At 50.1% G+C, this 19,418-nt stretch overlaps 1 protein-coding gene across 1 annotated transcript in view; it reads right to left on the reverse strand.

Annotated features, from left to right (window-relative positions):
- Positions 1 to 19,418, reverse strand: part of LOC106603922 (teneurin-2) — a 132,637-nt gene that overhangs the window by 6,459 nt on the left and 106,760 nt on the right. The window contains exons 13-24 of the mRNA XM_045717387.2: positions 19,141 to 19,351; positions 17,290 to 17,409; positions 16,864 to 17,125; positions 16,142 to 16,409; positions 15,313 to 15,456; positions 13,211 to 13,463; positions 12,700 to 12,720; positions 12,241 to 12,473; positions 11,341 to 11,495; positions 4,369 to 5,243; positions 2,549 to 2,724; positions 1,477 to 1,712 (exon numbers count right to left, since the gene is read on the reverse strand). Of these exons, the coding sequence (XP_045573343.2) occupies positions 1,477 to 1,712; positions 2,549 to 2,724; positions 4,369 to 5,243; positions 11,341 to 11,495; positions 12,241 to 12,473; positions 12,700 to 12,720; positions 13,211 to 13,463; positions 15,313 to 15,456; positions 16,142 to 16,409; positions 16,864 to 17,125; positions 17,290 to 17,409; positions 19,141 to 19,351 (2,954 nt within the window). The remainder of the gene's footprint in view (positions 1 to 1,476; positions 1,713 to 2,548; positions 2,725 to 4,368; positions 5,244 to 11,340; positions 11,496 to 12,240; positions 12,474 to 12,699; positions 12,721 to 13,210; positions 13,464 to 15,312; positions 15,457 to 16,141; positions 16,410 to 16,863; positions 17,126 to 17,289; positions 17,410 to 19,140; positions 19,352 to 19,418) is intronic.

The following is a 19,418-nucleotide window of genomic DNA, read 5'->3' on the forward strand; positions in this document are numbered from 1 at the left end:
GCTCAAATGCATCCTGTTTCCATTGAACATCCTTGAGATGTTTCTGCAACTTGATTGGAGTCCACCTGTGGTAAATTCAATTGATTGTACATGATTTGGAAAGGCACAGACCTGTCTATATAAGGTCCCACAGTTGACAGTGCATGCCAGAGCAAAAACCAAGCCATGAGGTCGAAGGAATTTTCCGTAGAGCTCCAAAACATGTCTGCAGCATTGAAGGTCCCCAAGAACAGTGGCCTCTATCATTCTTAAATGGAAGAAGTTTGGAGCCACCAAGACTCTTCCTAGAGCTGGCCGGCTGGCCAAACTGTGCAATCGGGGGAGTAGGGCCTTGGTCAGAGAGGTAACCAATAACCCGATGGTCACTCTGACAGAGCTCCAGAGTTCATTTGTGGAGATGGGAGAACCTTCCAGGAGGACAACCATCTCAGCAGCACTTCACCAATCAGGTCTTTATGGTAGAGTGGCTAGACGGAAGCCCCTCCTCAGTAAAAGGCACATGACAGCCTGCTTGGAGTTTGCCAAAAGGCACCTAAAGACTCAAGACCATGAGAAACAAGATTCTCTGTTCTGATGAACCCTAGATTGAACTCTTTGCCCTGAATGCCAAGCGTCACGTCTGGAGGAAACCTGGCATCACTACGGTGAAGCATGGTGGTGGCAGCATCATGCTGTGGGGATGCTTTTCAGCGGCAGGGACTGGGAGACTAGTCAGGATTGACGGAAAGATGAACGGAGCGAAGTACAGAGAGATCCTTGATGAAAACCTGCTCCAGAGCGCTCAGGACCTCAGACTGGGGCGAAGGTTCACCTTCCAACAGGACAACGACCCTAAGCACACAGCTAAGACAATGCGGGAGTGGCTTCGGGACAAGTCTCTGAATGTCCTTGAGTGGCCCAGCCAGAGCCCGGACTTGAACCCGATCAACCTGAAAATAGCTGTGCAGCGACGCTCCCCATCCAACCTGACAGAGCTTGAGATGATCTGCAGAGAAGAATGGGAGAAACTCCTCAAATACAGGTGTGCCAAGCTTGTAGCGTCATACCCAAGAAGACTTGAGGCTGTAATCGCTGCCAAAGGTGCTTCAACAAAGTACTGAGTAAAAGGTGTGAATACTTATGTAAATGCAATATTACGTTGTTTTTATTTTGAATAAATTATCAAATATATCTAAAAACCTGCTTTTGCTTTGTCATTATGGGGTATTGTGTGTAGATTGATGAAGAAAAAAAACAATTTAATCAATTTTAGAATAAGGCTGTAAAGTATTTTTTATTTTTTTAAGTCAAGGGGTCTGAATACACTGTATATATATTTAAATACAACATTACTCTCCAAATTATATATTGTAGCTCTATTTTTCTTCTCAGTGACACATGCTATCATACAGAGATGGCCTTTAGTCTGACAGACAACAAGCTGCATTGATTAAAAAACCTCCAGAAATGGATTGACATTAGAGCACTCCAGCTTACCCTCAACTTTCTGCCATATATGGTCACTTTACTTTTAATGACTTCCTTCCTCATCCTCCACTCGATGGAATTCAACCCGCTGTCTGTGGGCAGAGTGATGTTACGCCGACCAATGGTAGGGCTGACTGAGCCGGCTAGGATGTGGGGCTCTGTGTGGAAACTGAGGCCCATGCCGTTGGCATACGATACCCGGAGACTGCCATTGTAACAGAACTGGTAGTTGTTCCGTACTTGGTCTGCAGGGGGAGCAGCAGACACACACACACGTTATATGACAAGTGAGAAACTAAAAGGCACGTTTTATTACAGAGAAGACATTCCATTTGATGTGATTGAATGCTCTGCATTAGAGGAAATGCAGTCTCTGGATGTGTGTACTTTTCTCCCAGACAATAACAAGTATCCTCTCTCAGAATGACATGACCAAAGATAAGAGGGTTTTTAGTCTCTCAGCAAAATGCAGAACATGAGCCTTTTATTCCATTTCCATGCAGTAATGATATCATGGACTACAATTGAGGAAAAAAAGGTATCTGGAAACAAAATAATCCATGGAGTTTAACGTGAGGAAAACTTCTTGAAACACGTCTAACAAAACAAGAGTACTCAAAACCAGCTCTTAACATCTTTCAAACTCAATTTATCTCCTTGAAACAGGAGAAGTAAACTTTGCGAGCTTTTAAAGACAGATCTACTTTGGAGACGCCATTTCAGTCAGAACTCCCACGTTAGATTGAAATAAAGTGTGCAGTTAAAAGTAGCCAAGTCAGTTTGCCCTCTTTTACGAGCCCCCACCACCCCAGGGCAGACTTTCATATAAATCTCTTCAATTGTTATTCTCACGACTCCAGTAGTTTCCAGACGTACAGATGAAATTGCATTTATTTTCTGTCACACCCCCGTGGGTCAGTGGGGAAAACCGTTCTCTATTGCTCTTTCCCCCTCCCCGCTAAACGGCTGTAATAACCTCTGGGATCAGGGGCCGTCTTGTTGGGCAGCAACGTGACGAAATTCCAATTTGGTAGAATATATTTTTATGAGAATGATATTTTTTAGGTGACATGTTAGTTACCTTGCACCACGGTGTAGGACGCCTCCGCAGAGGACAAGTTGGTGATGACGGTGATGGCATCATCTCTGTTGGAGCTCTCCACGTCGATGTTGATGGATTGCTCCATCTCCCGGTGCAGGCTGGTCACCACTCCCGTTGGGTAGGTGACATTAGTCAGATGTCCCTCACTGTCATACCTGCACGGGGAGAGAATAGGACGGACATGAGTCATGTACATATGGAGGAAGGAAAATCAGACATGTGTGCTGGAAAACAAAGCTTGATTGTTTAATCAAACGTGAGACCAACAGATGTCCTCTAGTACTCAGTGTAGTACCAGTGTCAGATACCAGATGGTTACAGTGACATAACCATACTGTTGATCTGACAGAATCCAGACCTCTCTCTCTCACTCTCTCTCTGACTAATGCATTATTTCCATGGTGATTACTCATTTACTTCAGCCCACATGAGCATGTGAGTTATATCACTGAATTGTTCATTTACCCAGTCACATTACACATATATACACAAGTATATTCACACAGAGAGTTGGGCAAGTAACCGGAAGGTTGCTGGATCGAATCCCCAAGGTAAAAATCTGTCGTTTTGCCCCTGAGCAAGGTAGTTAAACCCACTGTTCCCCAGGCTCTGAAGACGTGAATGTGGAGACGTGGATGTCAATTATGGTATCTGACTAGGTATCCCCCCTTTCATTCAGTTGGACTGCTGACTAGGTATCCCCCCTTTCATTCAGTTGGACAGCAGATTAGGTATCCCCCCTTTCATTCAGTTGGACAGCAGACTAGGTATCCCCCCTTTCATTCAGTTGGACAGCAGACTAGGTATCCCCCCTTTCATTCAGTTGGACAACTGACCAGGTATCCCCCCTTTCATTCAGTTGGACAACTGACTAGGTATCCCCCCTTTCATTCAGTTGTACAACTGACCAGGTATCCCCCCTTTCATTCAGTTGTACAACTGACCAGGTATCCCCCCTTTCATTCAGTTGTACAGCTGACCAGGTATCCCCCTTTCATTCAGTTGGACAACTGACTAGGTATCCCCCCTTTCATTCAGTTGGACAACTGACTAGGTATCCCCCCTTTCATTCAGTTGGACAACTGACTAGGTATCCCCCCTTTAATTCAGTTGTACAACTGACCAGGTATCCCCCCTTTCATTCAGTTGTACAACTGACTAGGTATCCCCCCTTTCATTCAGTTGGACAGCAGACTAGCTATCCCCCCTTTCATTCAGTTGGACAACTGACCAGGTATCCCCCCCTTTCATTCAGTTGGACAACAGACTAGGTATCCCCCCTTTCATTCAGTTGGACAACTGACTAGGTATCCCCCCTTTCATTCAGTTGGACAGCAGACTAGGTATCCCCCCTTTCATTCAGTTGGACAGCAGACTAGGTATCCCCCCTTTCATTCAGTTGGACAGCAGACTAGGTATCCCCCCTTTCATTCAGTTGGACAGCAGACTGGGTATCCCCCTTTCATTCAGTTGGACAGCAGACTAGGTATCCCCCCTTTCATTCAGTTGGACAGCTGACTAGGTATCCCCCCTTTCATTCAGTTGGACAGCAGACTAGGTATCCCCCCTTTCATTCAGTTGGACAGCAGACTAGGTATCCCCCCTTTCATTCAGTTGGACAGCAGACTAGGTATCCCCCCTTTCATTCAGTTGGACAGCAGACTGGGTATCCCCCTTTCATTCAGTTGGACAGCAGACTAGGTATCCCCCCTTTCATTCAGTTGGACAGCAGACTAGGTATCCCCCCTTTCATTCAGTTGGACAGCAGACTAGGTATCCTCCTTTTCCCTTTCCCTTACTCATAGAAGTTGGTCCATCCAGTCTCATCAGCCTTGGAGGCCAGCAGCCCTGTGTTCGCAGCATAGCTCATCAGCGCCACTTCCTGGTTTAATGCAGATATGGAGCGCAGGCCGCCGGCAGGGTCCAGCCCCAGGCTGACCACCTGGTTCTCAGGCAGAAGCACCAGCCTCAGCTGGCCAGAGCCGTCCCTCCTCACCCTCAGGGTGTTGTTACAGTTATCAGCCACGGCAGCCAGCTCCCCGTCCGGCCCGTAGGTGAAGTTATAGAGGAGTTCTCCGGTGATCAGACTGACTGTGTGTCTGTGGAGCCCATCTCTACTGAACACGTAGAGCTCCTGTTCCCGTGGTGACCCCACCTCATACAGCCCTATGGGCGTGGCCATGGGCCTGTTGCGCCTCACCGCCCGCACGCGGATGTTGTTTAGGTCAGCGATGAACAGTGTGCCGTCGGGAGACACGGCGAGCGAGGAGGGGGCGTTGAGCCCGGCGTCTGTGGCGTAGCCCTCGTCGCCAGAGAAGCACTGGCAGTTGACGTCGTTCTTGCAGTCGCACTCGGAGGTGGCGCCGGCCAGTGGAGAGATCTCTCCGGAGGCGCTGACATGCCGCACGCGGTTGATCTTCTTCTCGTCCGTCTCGGCGATGTAGAGCACGCCGGTGTGGGAGATGGCGATGGCCGTGGCGCTCTCCAGAGCTGAGTGGATGGCCAGCTTGCTCAGGGAGTAGTCGATGCCTGGGACCTGGCAGTGCATGGGCCTCCCAGCGATGATGCTGACCTGGTGGTTCTCAGTGATTCGCATGATCACATTGTTCTCCAGAACATACAGAGAGTTGTCTGTAGGGTTCACCGCCAGGTCAGTGGGCCACTCCAGACGCACCTGGATCAACAAACACAGAACATATGAGTCATCACAAATCCACTGGAATTCTCCCCCCCAGCCCTCTGTAGATCTCTCCCTCTAGTCTCCCCCAGCCCTCTGTAGATCTCTCCCTTATCTCTCCCAGCCCTCTGTAGAGCTCTCCCTCTGGTCTCCCCCCCAGCCCTCTGTAGATCTCTCCCTCTAGTCTCCCCCAGCCCTCTGTAGATCTCGCCCTCTGATCTCTCCCAGCCCTCTGTAGAGCTCTCCCTCTGGTCTCCCCCCCAGCCCTCTGTAGATCTCGCCCTCTGATCTCTCCCAGCCCTCTGTAGAGCTCTCCCTCTGGTCTCCCCCCCAGCCCTCTGTAGATCTCTCCCTCTGGTCTTTCTCCCCCCAGCCCTCTGTAGATCTCTCCCTCTAGTCTCCCCCCCAGCCCTCTGTAGAGCTCTCCCTCTAGTCTCCCCCAGCCCTCTGTAGATCTCTCCCTCTAGTCTCCCCCCCAGCCCTCTGTAGATCTCTCCCTCTAGTCTCCCCCCCAGCCCTCTGTAGATCTCTCCCTCTAGTCTCCCCCCCAGCCCTCTGTAGATCTCTCCCTCTAGTCTTTCTCCCCCCAGCCCTCTGTAGATCTCTCCCTCTAGTCTCCCCCCCAGCCCTCTGTAGATCTCTCCCTCTAGTCTCCCCCAGCCCTCTGTAGATCTCTCCCTCTAGTCTCCCCCCCAGCCCTCTGTAGATCTCTCTCTCTAGTCTCTCCCCCAGCCCTCTGTAGATCTCTCCCTCTAGTCTCTCCCCCAGCCCTCTGTAGATCTCTCCCTCGCCTCTAGTCTCTCTCTCCTCCCCCAGCCCTCTGTAGATCTCTCCCTCTAGTCTCCCCCAGCCCTCTGTAGATCTCTCCCTCTAGTCTCCCCCAGCCCTCTGTAGATCTCTCCCTCTAGTCTCCCCCCAGCCCTCTGTAGATCTCTCCCTCTAGTCTCTCCCCCAGCCCTCTGTAGATCTCTCCCTCTAGTCTCCCCCCCAGCCCTCTGTAGATCTCTCCCTCTAGTCTCCCCCAGCCCTCTGTAGATCTCTCCCTCTAGTCTCCCCCAGCCCTCTGTAGATCTCTCCCTCTAGTCTCCCCCCCAGCCCTCTGTAGATCTCTCCCTCTAGTCTCCCCAGCCCTCTGTAGAGCTCTCCCTCTAGTCTCTCCCCCAGCCCTCTGTAGATTTCTCCCTCTAATCTTTCTCCCCCCAGCCCTCTGTAGATCTCTCCCTCTAGTCTCCCCCCCAGCCCTCTGTAGATCTCTCCCTCTAGTCTCCCCCAGCCCTCTGTAGATCTCTCCCTCTAGTCTCCCCCAGCCCTCTGTAGAGCTCTCCCTCTAGTCTCCCCCAGCCCTCTGTAGATCTCTCCCTCTAGTCTCCCCCCCAGCCCTCTGTAGAGCTCTCCCTCTAGTCTTTCTCCCCCCAGCCCTCTGTAGAGCTCTCCCTCTAGTCTCCCCCCCAGCCCTCTGTAGATCTCTCCCTCTGGTCTCCCCCAGCCCTCTGTAGATCTCTCCCTCTAGTCTTTCTCCCCCAGCCCTCTGTAGATCTCTCCCTCTAGTCTCCCCCCCAGCCCTCTGTAGAGCTCTCCCTCTAGTCTCTCCCCCAGCCCTCTGTAGAGCTCTCCCTCTAGTCTCCCCCCAGCCCTCTGTAGATCTCTCCCTCTAGTCTCCCCCCAGCCCTCTGTAGATCTCTCCCTCTAGTCTCTCTCCCCCAGCCCTCTGTAGAGCTCTCCCTCTAGTCTCCCCCCCAGCCCTCTGTAGAGCTCTCCCTCTAGTCTCCCCCAGCCCTCTGTAGATCTCTCCCTCTAGTCTCTCCCCCCAGCCCTCTGTAGATCTCTCCCTCTGGTCTTTCTCCCCCCAGCCCTCTGTAGATCTCTCCCTCTAGTCTCCCCCAGCCCTCTGTAGATCTCTCCCTCTAGTCTCTCCACCCAGCCCTCTGTAGAGCTCTCCCTCTAGTCTCTCCCCCAGCCCTCTGTAGATCTCTCCCTCTAGTCTCCCCCCAGCCCTCTGTAGATCTCTCCCTCTAGTCTCTCCCCCAGCCCTCTGTAGATCTCTCCCTCTATTCTCTCCCCCCAGCCCTCTGTAGATCTCTCCCTCTGGTCTTTCTCTCCCCCAGCCCTCTGTAGATCTCTCCCTCTAGTCTCCCCCAGCCCTCTGTAGATCTCTCCCTCTAGTCTCCCCCAGCCCTCTGTAGATCTCTCCCTCTAGTCTCCCCCAGCCCTCTGTAGATCTCTCCCTCTAGTCTCCCCCAGCCCTCTGTAGATCTCTCCCTCTAGTCTCCCCCCAGCCCTCTGTAGATCTCTCCCTCTAGTCTCTCCCCCAGCCCTCTGTAGATCTCTCCCTCTAGTCTCCCCCCCAGCCCTCTGTAGATCTCTCCCTCTAGTCTCCCCCAGCCCTCTGTAGATCTCTCCCTCTAGTCTCCCCCAGCCCTCTGTAGATCTCTCCCTCTAGTCTCCCCCCCAGCCCTCTGTAGATCTCTCCCTCTAGTCTCTCCCCCAGCCCTCTGTAGATCTCTCCCTCTAGTCTCCCCCCCAGCCCTCTGTAGATCTCTCCCTCTGGTCTTTCTCCCCCCCAGCCCTCTGTAGATCTCTCCCTCTAGTCTCCCCCAGCCCTCTGTAGAGCTCTCCCTCTAGTCTCCCCCCAGCCCTCTGTAGAGCTCTCCCTCTAGTCTCCCCCAGCCCTCTGTAGATTTCTCCCTCTAATCTTTCTCCCCCCAGCCCTCTGTAGATCTCTCCCTCTAGTATTTCTCCCCCCCCAGCCCTCTGTAGATCTCTCCCTCTGGTCTCTCCCAGCCCTCTGTAGATCTCTCCCTCTAGTCTTTCCCCCAGCCCTCTGTAGATCTCTCCCTCTGGTCTCTCCCAGCCCTCTGTAGATCTCTCCCTCTAGTCTCCCCCCCAGCCCTCTGTAGATCTCTCCCTCTAGTCTCCCCCAGCCCTCTGTAGATCTCTCCCTCTAGTCTCTCCCCCAGCCCTCTGTAGATCTCTCCCTCTAGTCTCTCCCCCAGCCCTCTGTAGATCTCTCCCTCTAGTCTCTCCACCCAGCCCTCTGTAGATGTCTCCCTCTAGTCTCTCCCCCAGCCCTCTGTAGAGCTCTCCCTCTAGTCTCCCCCAGCCCTCTGTAGATCTCTCCCTCTAGTCTCTCCCCCAGCCCTCTGTAGATCTCTCCCTCTAGTCTTTCTCTCCCCCAGCCCTCTGTAGATCTCTCCCTCTAGTCTCCCCCAGCCCTCTGTAGATCTCTCCCTCTAGTCTCCCCCAGCCCTCTGTAGATCTCTCCCTCTAGTCTCCCCCAGCCCTCTGTAGATCTCTCCCTCTAGTCTCTCCCCCAGCCCTCTGTAGATCTCTCCCTCTAGTCTCCCCCCCAGCCCTCTGTAGATCTCTCCCTCTAGTCTCCCCAGCCCTCTGTAGATCTCTCCCTCTAGTCTCCCCCAGCCCTCTGTAGATCTCTCCCTCTAGTCTCCCCCCAGCCCTCTGTAGATCTCTCCCTCTAGTCTCTCCCCCAGCCCTCTGTAGATCTCTCCCTCTAGTCTCCCCCCCAGCCCTCTGTAGATCTCTCCCTCTAGTCTCCCCCCAGCCCTCTGTAGAGCTCTCCCTCTAGTCTCCCCCAGCCCTCTGTAGATCTCTCCCTCTAGTCTCCCCCAGCCCTCTGTAGATCTCTCCCTCTAGTCTCTCCCCCAGCCCTCTGTAGATCTCTCCCTCTAGTCTCCCCCAGCCCTCTGTAGATCTCTCCCTCTGGTCTCCCCCAGCCCTCTGTAGATCTCTCCCTCTAGTCTCCCCCAGCCCTCTGTAGATCTCTCCCTCTGGTCTCCCCCAGCCCTCTGTAGATCTCTCCCTCTAGTCTCCCCCAGCCCTCTGTAGATCTCTCCCTCTGGTCTCCCCCAGCCCTCTGTAGATCTCTCCCTCTAGTCTCCCCCAGCCCTCTGTAGATCTCTCCCTCTAGTCTCCCCCAGCCCTCTGTAGATCTCTCCCTCTAGTCTCCCCCAGCCCTCTGTAGATCTCTCCCTCTAGTCTCCCCCAGCCCTCTGTAGATCTCTCCCTCTAGTCTCCCCCAGCCCTCTGTAGATCTCTCCCTCTAGTCTCTCCCCCAGCCCTCTGTAGATCTCTCCCTCTAGTCTCCCCCAGCCCTCTGTAGATCTCTCCCTCTGGTCTTTCTCCGCCGCAGCCCTCTGTAGATCTCTCCCTCTAGTCTCCCCCAGCCCTCTGTAGATCTCTCCCTCTGGTCTCTCCCAGCCCTCTGTAGATCTCTCCCTCTGGTCTCCCCCCAGCCCTCTGTAGATCTCTCCCTCTAGTCTCCCCCCCAGCCCTCTGTAGATCTCTCCCTCTGGTCTTTCTCCCCCCCAGCCCTCTGTAGATCTCTCCCTCTAGTCTCTCCCCCAGCCCTCTGTAGAGCTCTCCCTCTAGTCTCCCCCAGCCCTCTGTAGATCTCTCCCTCTAGTCTCCCCCCCAGCCCTCTGTAGAGCTCTCCCTCTGGTCTTTCTCCGCCCCAGCCCTCTGTAGATCTCTCCCTCTAGTCTCTCCCCCAGCCCTCTGTAGAGCTCTCCCTCTAGTCTCTCCCCCAGCCCTCTGTAGAGCTCTCCCTCTAGTCTCCCCCCCAGCCCTCTGTAGATCTCTCTCTCTAGTCTGTCAAGTCTATCCAACTTTCTCTCTCTCACACACTATTCAGAAGTAGGGTTGCACAATTCTGGGAACTTCCACAAAATTCCCAGGTTATTCCCTCCTGATTCCAAAAATCTTCCAACCGGGAGAATCTGGTAAACCTGGGAATTCTGGGAAAGATATCGGAATTGTGCAACTCTACTCAGAAGACGGCAGAGATTGGATTTCTGTATAGGTGGGTATCGATACTGTCAATGTATGACTACAAACAGGCAGCACTATGTAGGACCAGTAGTAGATACCCTATAGAAACAAAATATGTGGACACCCCTTCAAATGAGTGGATTTGGCTATTTCATCCATACCCGTTTCTAACAGGTGTATCAAATCGAGCATACAGCCATGCAATCTCCATAGTACAAACATTGTCAGTAGAATGGCCTTACTGAAGAGCTCAGTGTCTTTCAACGTGGCACCGTCATAGGATGCCACCTTTCTAACAAGTCAGTTTGTCAGATTTCTGCCCTGCTAGAGCTGCCCCGGTCAACTGTAAGTGCTGTTATTGTGAAGTGGAAACGTCTTGGAACAACAACGGCTCAGCCGCGAAGTGGTAGGCCACACAAGCTCACAGAACAGGACCGCTGAGTGCTGAAGCGCGTCTGTCCTCGATTGCAACACTTACTACCGAGATCCAAACTGCCTCTGGAAGCAACGTCGGCACAAGAACTGTTCGTCAGGAGCCTCATGAAATGGGTTTCCATGGCCGAGCAACCAGCTGGAGTGGTGTAAAGCGCGCCGCCATTGGACTATGGGTTTGGCGGATGCCATGAGAACGCTACATACCCCAATGCATAGTGCCAACTGTACACTGGTGGAGGAGGAATAATGGTCTGGGGCTGTTTTTCATGGTTTGTGTTTAGTCCTTTAGTTCCAGCAAAGGGAAATCTTAACGCTACAGCATACAATGACATTCTAGACAAGTTTGGGGAAGGTCCTTTCCTGTTTCAGCATGACAGTGCCCACGTGCACAAAGCAAGGTCCATACAGAAATGGTTTGTTGAGATCGGTGTGGAAGAACTTGACTGGCCTACCCAGGCCTAATCGCCCAACATCAGTGTCCGACCTCACTAATGCTCTTGTGGCTGAATGGAAGTAAGTCTCTGCAGCAACATTCCAACATCTAGTGGAAAGCCTTCCCTGAAGAGTGGAGGCTGTTATAGCAGCAAAGGGGGGACCAACTCCATATTAATGACCATGATTTTGGAATGAGATGTTTGATGAGCAGGTGTCCACATACTTTTAGTCATGTAGTGTATATCCCTCTAAAATATAGTCTCTGTAGTTGTCCAGCTTAGTGTATTTGTCCATAAGGCAGAGGGATGGAGATATCCTTGAGAATGCACCGGCTAGCCTCAGCAGCACTACACAGGTGTTCTGCCCCAAAGGGCCTATAAGTCCAAAATATAAACATATAAAACATAGATTTTCTTGCTCCCCATGTTTCCCTGCTGACCTGACTGACGTCCATGCTGGAGTCACAGCTGAGTGGGCGGACCGCTGTGAGGTCATTGGTCTTGATCAGGGTGGAGATGATGCCGTTCTGGTCCACCTTACGGATCATGGTGGCGTCAACAAAATACATGAGACCGTTCTTATCCACAGCAATCCCTGACAGACAGAAAGACATGAGAGGGGCAGCGTTAGAAATCTCATCATTCTGACATGTGAAAAGTAATTCTGGTGCTGCTAACACAAACAGTCAAAACAAAGTCAAAGTTGTGCTCATCAGGCATTCTGTTGTAACATCATACTGACACCAGGATGTCGGTGTGCTAGCTTGTCATCTCTCTTGTGACACCAAGTGACAATGCAACACTACGCCTGGCAGTTTGGTGTCAAGAACTGCGGTCGTTTCTTCTCCAGGTCACTGCTCCGAACAAATCACTGTCATTTCCATACACCCACCCCCTGAAGACAGCCTACACTAGATAGATATACTACAGTGGAGGCTGCTGAGGGGATGACGGCTCATAATAATGACTGGAACGGAGCAAATGGAATTTGATACCATTCCACCTATTCCACTCCAGCCATTACCACGAGCCCATCCCCAATTAAGCTGCCACCAACTTCCAGTGATATTGAGTGACAGCTAAACACCCCAAATGAACAGCAGGTGAACCTGTGTAAAATCCCACAATAAATGTGTAAATGACAGTTTGCAAGTGACAGTTTGTAAGTGACAGTTTGCAAGTGACAGTCAGCTATAGCAAAATAATCCTTAAGGACATTAGAAGAGTGGAACTGATTTTATAGTGAATGTGTGGAGCACAGCAGCCCTGGAACAGTACTCAGTAACAAGTCACTGTCACCTCCCAAGTCCTGGTTGATAGCCCCTGCTCCTGGTACTCACCCCTGGGGTTCATGAGTGCTGCCTCCATGGCCTTGCCCCCGTCCCCACAGCGAGCCTCGTCGAAGGGGACACACTGCTCGCCGGTCCCAGCCACCACCTGGGCATTGTCCAACAACTGCCGCCCGCTGGTCAGTGAGCGCAGGCGGTATATCTGCCGAGAGTTGGTGTCTGAGAGAAAGACCGCCCCAGACATTGGGTTCACCGCTAGGTAGTACTTGTGTGTTGGGTTGTTCCTACGGAGAAATTATATGAGATAATATTTTAGATGTTAATAATAATAATAACCTCCAGCAACAAAAATCTATTTCAAGAGGTGTGATAGATAATCCCTCAAAGGACTAAAACAGAGATTGGGAATACATTCTGAAGGCACCCCAACATACAGGAAGATAACTATTGCTTTTGCTACAGCTGTATGTCAGGCAATGTCACCAAGCTGTTGGAGGACGCATAACTTACCCATGCCTCAAGTCTTTATTTCTGAAAACAAAGAAAACAACCTTGTTAGTTTCCACCCATCATCCTCCTTAAACCCTCCTCTACTGGCACCCTCCTACGCTGGCACCCTCCTACGCTGGCACCCTCCTACGCTGGCACCCTCCTACGCTGGCACCCTCCTATGCTGACACCCTCCTACGCTGACACCCTCCTACGCTGACACCCTCCTACGCTGGCACCCTCCTCCACTGGCACCCTCCTCCACTGGCACCCTCCTCCACTGGCACCCTCCTCCACTGGCACCCTCCTCACTGGCACCCTCCCGCACTGACACCCTCCTCAACTGACACCCTCCTCAACTGACACCCTCCTCCACTGACACCCTCCTCCACTGGCACCCTCCTCCACTGGCACCCGCCCGCACTGGCACCCTCCTCCACTGGCACCCTCCCGCACTGACACCCTCCCTCACTGACACCCTCCTCCACTGACACCCTCCTCCACTGACACCCTCTGTACGTTGACACCTTACCTGAGCTCCAGCACAGCCGTGGTGTTGAGGGTGGGATAGACCCGGCGGATAAAGTTGAGGTCTCCCACATACAGGCTGCCGTCCCCCCCACAGGCCAGAGCCACAGGGGCCAGCAGCTTGTTGCCCTCGGCCAGACCACTGCAGCTGGGACAGGAGATACTGCGCCTGCGCCCATTACCCATGATGCTGTTGATGACTGGAGGCTGCTGCTCTGAGACAAACACGTTCTCCCCACTGCCCTTATGTAAGATCCCTGAAACAGTAGAGACAAACAGTTCTGATTCAAAACAATATATTTTTAGATCCTAAAAATACAGCAAGGGAACAAAGACCCAGTGACACTTTTTCAATCAACTTCCATCTTAATATGAACTTACTTATCATTTTAGACTTTCCCAAAAATAAAACAAAATAATTCAATCTGTAATCCAATACTGCTCAAACTGTTGCTATAGAAACAAGGTGGGTTTCAGGGGGTGAGCGTCAGAGTAGTATATTAGTGGCTAATAAGTCTGGCTGCACATCTGACTGGCTGACTTACTGCAAATTGAGAAATGACGTAAATAAACTCAACAAAAAGGAAGAAACTGTATTATGAAGCCAAGATCAATGATATAAAGAATAAAAAAATTGGAATACGTTAAATGAAATTATGGGTAGAAAGACAAATTCAACTGCATCTTTCATCCAATCAGATGGCTTATTCATCCCGTTGCCAATTATTTAATGATTTCTTCATTGGCAGAGTGGGAAAACTTAAGACAGGAAATGCCAACAACGAACAGTGAGCCATCGTACTCGGGCATAACATTCTTTATAATAAAAGAAAAGCATTGTAAGTCAGAATTTTGTAAAGTTAGTGTGGGAGAGGTGGAAAAGTTATTGTTATCCATCAATAATGACAAACCTTCTGTCATTCACAATTTAGATGGAAAGCTACTGAAGATGGTAGCTGACATAGCCACTCCCACTGTATATGTCATATCTTTCATCTGAGCCTAGAAGAAATGGTTTCTAACATGTATTGTCTCGGAGGGGGGGGGGGGGTGAATACTTATCTAATGTTTTATTTTTCATATAAAAAAACTAAAAAAAAATTGAATTTTTCTTCCACTTTGACATGACAGAGTACCTTGTGTAGATCGTTGACGAAACATTACAATTACATCCATTTCAATCCGACTTTTGTAGCAACAAAATGTGGGAAAAGTCAAGGGGTGTGAATCATTTCTGATGCCACTGCATGTGTATCTAACCTTGTGGGGAAACACAATACAGTCCCAATCCTATTTTCCCTAGCCCTAAACGGTACACTAACCCGAAAACCTAACCTTAACCCCAAAACTAACCCGAATTCTAAACCCAATAGAAATAGCATTTGACCTTGTGGAGACAAACAAAATGTCCTCAGTTGGTCACATTTTTTGTTTGTTTACTATTCTTGTGGGGACTTCTGGACACACACACACACACACACACACACACACACACACACACACACACACTTGTAAATGTATGTAAATTGTAAAGTCTTTTGTCTGTAATGTCTTTTCATTATGTGTCGAACCCCAGTAAGACCAGCTGTTGTCATTGACTCCCTGCTTGTCATTGCCTACACACACACAGGAATATTCTATTGGTATTCAGGGCACGGCTAATGCTGTCAAACACGGAGGTGAAAGACCAGTGTTGTCGGAGGAGATTACCAGTGGCACTGCACTGATATACAGATGAGACAAGACAAGGCTACTTGGATGTTAAACATTCATTCATGCGCTCAAATAAGTGGTCTGGTTTCAGTGACCATGTAGCCAGACCTTTTTAACGTTTCACAACACTAAACAAAAAACATAAAGAATTCACACAGTTGTGAATGATCTGACTGTGATAGTAGCCTATCTGTCCCGGCGTGAGTGAACTCACTTCTAAAATGGCCCTGTTCTGACTTTTAAAGTATGTTTTTTTTTTAACTAGGCAAGTCAGTTAAGAACACATTGCCCTTTCCGATCTCTCTTACCTTTCCTGTCTACTCTCCACTGTCCTATCTCAATAAAATAAATAAAATCCATAAAATATGAAAATAAAACGTTGTAGGGTCGTACCACTGGCAATGTTGAGGGAGTGATGTTTGTCCAGGGACCAGCCCCCTAAGTTGGAGGGCAGCAGCTCATATCCCTGCAGCACCGCTGTCCTCTTCTCCCACAGGATCTGACTGGGACACGTCTCATACTCAAACCCCACTGACACTGTAGAAAAACAGAGGAGAAATACCACTTTATTCTCCATCCCAAACTTTAGCATCAACTCATAAGTAACACAGAATTGAATCACATTGCATGGCACGTAGACAGTGAATGCTCTAAATATACTCTTCATGGTCACACCAACCACATGTGATACACGCACGTAGACAAGGTTTAGTTTACTTCAATAAGAATGTTAATCAGGCGAGTGACATTTAATGAGACGTGTGTGTGTGTGTGTGTGTGTGTGTGTGTGTGTGTGTGTGTGTGTGTGTGTGTGTGTGTGTGTGTGTGTGTGTGTGTGTGTGTGTGTGTGTGTGTGTGTGTGTGTGTGTGTGTGTGTGTGTGTGTGTGTGTGTGTGTGTGTGTGTGTGTGTGTGTGTGTGTGTGTGTGTGTGTGGAGAGAAACGTACTCAGCCTGATCACATGCTGTATGTGTGAATGGATGGGGCCCGAGGTAGACAACTGTTCACACCTACACAGTGTCACAGTATGTTACTGTGCTGGTGTTAACTTAATGAAACATGTGATAATTTAGAGAAGGATAGAAAGCTTATGTTTGATTAGTTGAGTGAGAGATTGTCAGAAAGCTCTGCCAACCTGTTGCAGTAACAGCTAACATGGTACTGTGTCTAGATAGATGGTTACATCTAATATAACAGAACAAACATCTCACGCTGCTACTCACCAGACGCTTGGGTCAGACCATAGACCCTCTGCCTGTAGGCATCTGTCTTGTCCCAGATGTAGGTGTAGGCCAGGTTAGGAGAGGCATGGAACCACTTCTGGAAGAGATGTCCCTCCACGGCCACCATCAGGTGCACCTTGGCCAGGGAGAGAGGCACCAGGGCCTGGGTCATGGTCACCTTCAGCAGGGCGCGGTATCCGGAGGCACGAGAGCTCAGGTAGCACAGCTTCAGACCTGTGCCCGGGATCTCCAACTGCTCATGAACCACCTAGGAGGAGCAGGGAGAGAGGGAAAGAGAGAGGAAGAGAGAGATGTGAGAGAGAGAAGACAAGAAAGTGTGAGAGAAACAGAGCTAGAGAGAGGGAAACAGAGCTAGAGAGAGAGAGAGAGAGAGAGAGAGAGAGCTAGAGAGAGAGAGAGAGAGACAAAGCGAGAGACAGAGAGAGAGAGAGACAAAGCGAGAGACAGAGAGAGAGAGAGAGAGAGACAGAGAGCGAGAGAGACAGAGAGCGAGAGAGACAGAGAGCGAGAGAGACAGAGAGCGAGAGAGACAGAGAGTGAGAGAGACAGAGCTAGAGAGAGAGAGAGACAGAGCTAGAGAGAGAGAGACAGAGCGAGAGACAGAGAGAGAGAGACAGAGAGAGAGAGCGAGAGACAGAGAGCGAGAGAGACACAGAGCGAGAGAGCGAGAGAGAGAGAGAGCGAGAGCGCTGTGTATGTACCTGAGTCTCAGGGATGATGTGCCTCTCTGCAGGGTGGGAGCTGAAGAAGGAGGAGAGGGGCGAGGCCACCACCACAGGGTCTGGGTGGACGTAGCCACTGAGCTCACAGGCTGGGATGGTATTCTCCTCTGTCTTCAGCACCAGTGTATCCATGGCATAGAACCGGTTCCAGGGCAGCCACACAGTGCGCTCCTGGCTCAGGAACGGAGCTCGCTCGAAGCGCAGGGCCAGAGACACACCCCCATTGGCCACCAGGTCAAATCTAGAGAGGAACAAAGAAAGAGAACAAGGGGGTTATAAACCCTTTGATCCTCACCATCCTCAAATCACTCAAAGATATCTAAGTCATGGGGGACCTAAGGGACATAAATCCATTCATACATCTAAAGATCTGTTGTCATATTCAAACACCAAAAAATCCCCTACATGCCGTCCTGACGAGTCAAGGTGTAGCCATAGTGAGGGTACTTGACAAACGTCACGTTGACCCCCACCAGGGGTGTCCCGTCCGTGGTCACGACCTGGCCTCTGATCAACGCTGCCAGGCTGTAAGAGAGAATATAGCTGCAAGGTGAAGGTATGAAGATGGTGTAACAGCACATTAATCAAAACTGTCAATGTACATTGCATTCGGAAAGTATTCAGACCCCTTTACTTTTTACACATTTTGCTATGTTTACAGTCTTATTCTAAAATCGATGAAATAGTTTTTTCCCCTCATCAATCTACACACAATACCGCATAAAGGCAAATTGTTGTTGTTGTTGTTGCAAATATCACATTACATAAGTATTCAGACCTTTTACTCAGTACTTTGTTGAAGCACCTTTGGCAGCGATTACAGCCTCAAGTCTTCTTGGGTATGACGCTACAAGCTTGGCACACCTGCATTTGGGGAGTTTCTCACATTCTTCTCTGCAGATCCTCTCAAGCTCTGTCAGGTTGGATGGGGAGCGTCGATGCACAGCTATTTTCAGGTTTCTCCAGAGATGTTCGATCGGGTTCAAGTCCGGGCTCCGGCTGGGCAACTCAAGGACATTCAGAGACTTGTCCCGAAGCCACTCCTGCGTTATCTTGGCTGTGTGGTTAGGGTCATGTCCTGTTGGAAGGTGAACCTTCACCCCAGTCTAAGGTCCTGAGCGCTCTGGAGCAGGTTTTCATCAAGGATCTGTCTGTACCTTGCTCTGTTCATCTTACCCTCGATCCTGACTAGTCTCCCAGTCCCTGCCACTGAAAAACACCCCCACAGCATGATGCTGCCACCACCATGCTTCACCGTAGGGATGGTTCCAGGTTTCCTCCAGACATGACGCTTGGCATTCAGGCCAAAGAGCTCAATCTTGGTTTCATCAGACCAGAGAATCTTGTTTCTCATGGAAGAAGTTTGGTGCCTTTTGGCAAACTCCAAGCAGGCTATCATGTGCCTTTTACTGACCAGTGGCTTCCGTCTGGCCACTCTACCATAAAGGCCTGATTGGTGGAGTGCTGCAGAGTTGGTTGCCCTTCTGGAAGGTTCTCCCATCTCCACAGTGAAACTCTGGAGCTCTGTCAGAGTGACCACCGGGTTCTTGCCTAACCTCCCTGACCAAGGCCCTTCTCCCCAGATTACACAGTTTGGCCAGGCGGCCAGCTCTAGGAAAAGAGTCTTGGTGGTTTCAAACGTCTTCCATTTAACAACGATGGAGGCCATTGTGTTCTTGGGGACCTTCTATGCTTTAGAATTATTTTGGTACCCTTCCCCAGACCTGTGCCTCAACACAATCCTGACTCGGAGCGCTACGGACAATCGACCTCATGGCTTTTGCTAGGACGTGCACTGTCAACTGTGGGACCTTATATAGACAGGTGTGTGCCTTTCCAAATCATGTCCAATCAATTGAATTTACCACAGGTGGACTCCAATCAAGTTGTAGAGACATCTCAAGGATGATCAATGGAAACAGGATGCACCTGAGCTCAATTTTCGAGTCTCATAGCAAATGGTCTGAACACTTATGTAAATAATAATAATACATTCGCAAAAACTTCTAAAAATCTGTTATCACTTTGTCATTAAGGGGTATTGTGTGTAGATTGATGAGAATAATTTTTTTGTAATTTTTTGTAATGTATCAAAATGTGGAAAAGTCAAGGGGTCTGAATACTTTCCGAATGCTCTGTATGACTGTGAAAGTCAGTGGTAATTACTTTAGAATATTCTGACCTTATGCTGATGTTTACTGTATAAACAGTTGATTATATCCTGAAGTAAGTAGAATTGATAGATGGGTACACTACCTTGAGTTGAAGGGGTTGTTTCCAGGGATGATGTGGGTGCCATCCCTCCCCACCAGTAACTTGACTCTGTCGTAGAATGACCTGACTTTCAGCGAAGGTGATTGGCTCTGCTGGATGATCTGCAGTGGATCCCTTGCTCCCAGGCACAGCGGATTGGTCAGGCACAGACTCTGAGCGCAGCAGTCGGGATCCATGCAGTCTGTCAGTCCGTCTGCAAGGGGAAGCACATGATAAAATCATCTGGACAGACAGACACCGCTGCAACAAAATAATGATTC

This window comes from Salmo salar, chromosome 04 (assembly GCF_965601325.2).
Source record: "Salmo salar chromosome 04, fSalSal1, whole genome shotgun sequence".
NCBI lineage: Eukaryota > Metazoa > Chordata > Actinopteri > Salmoniformes > Salmonidae > Salmo > Salmo salar.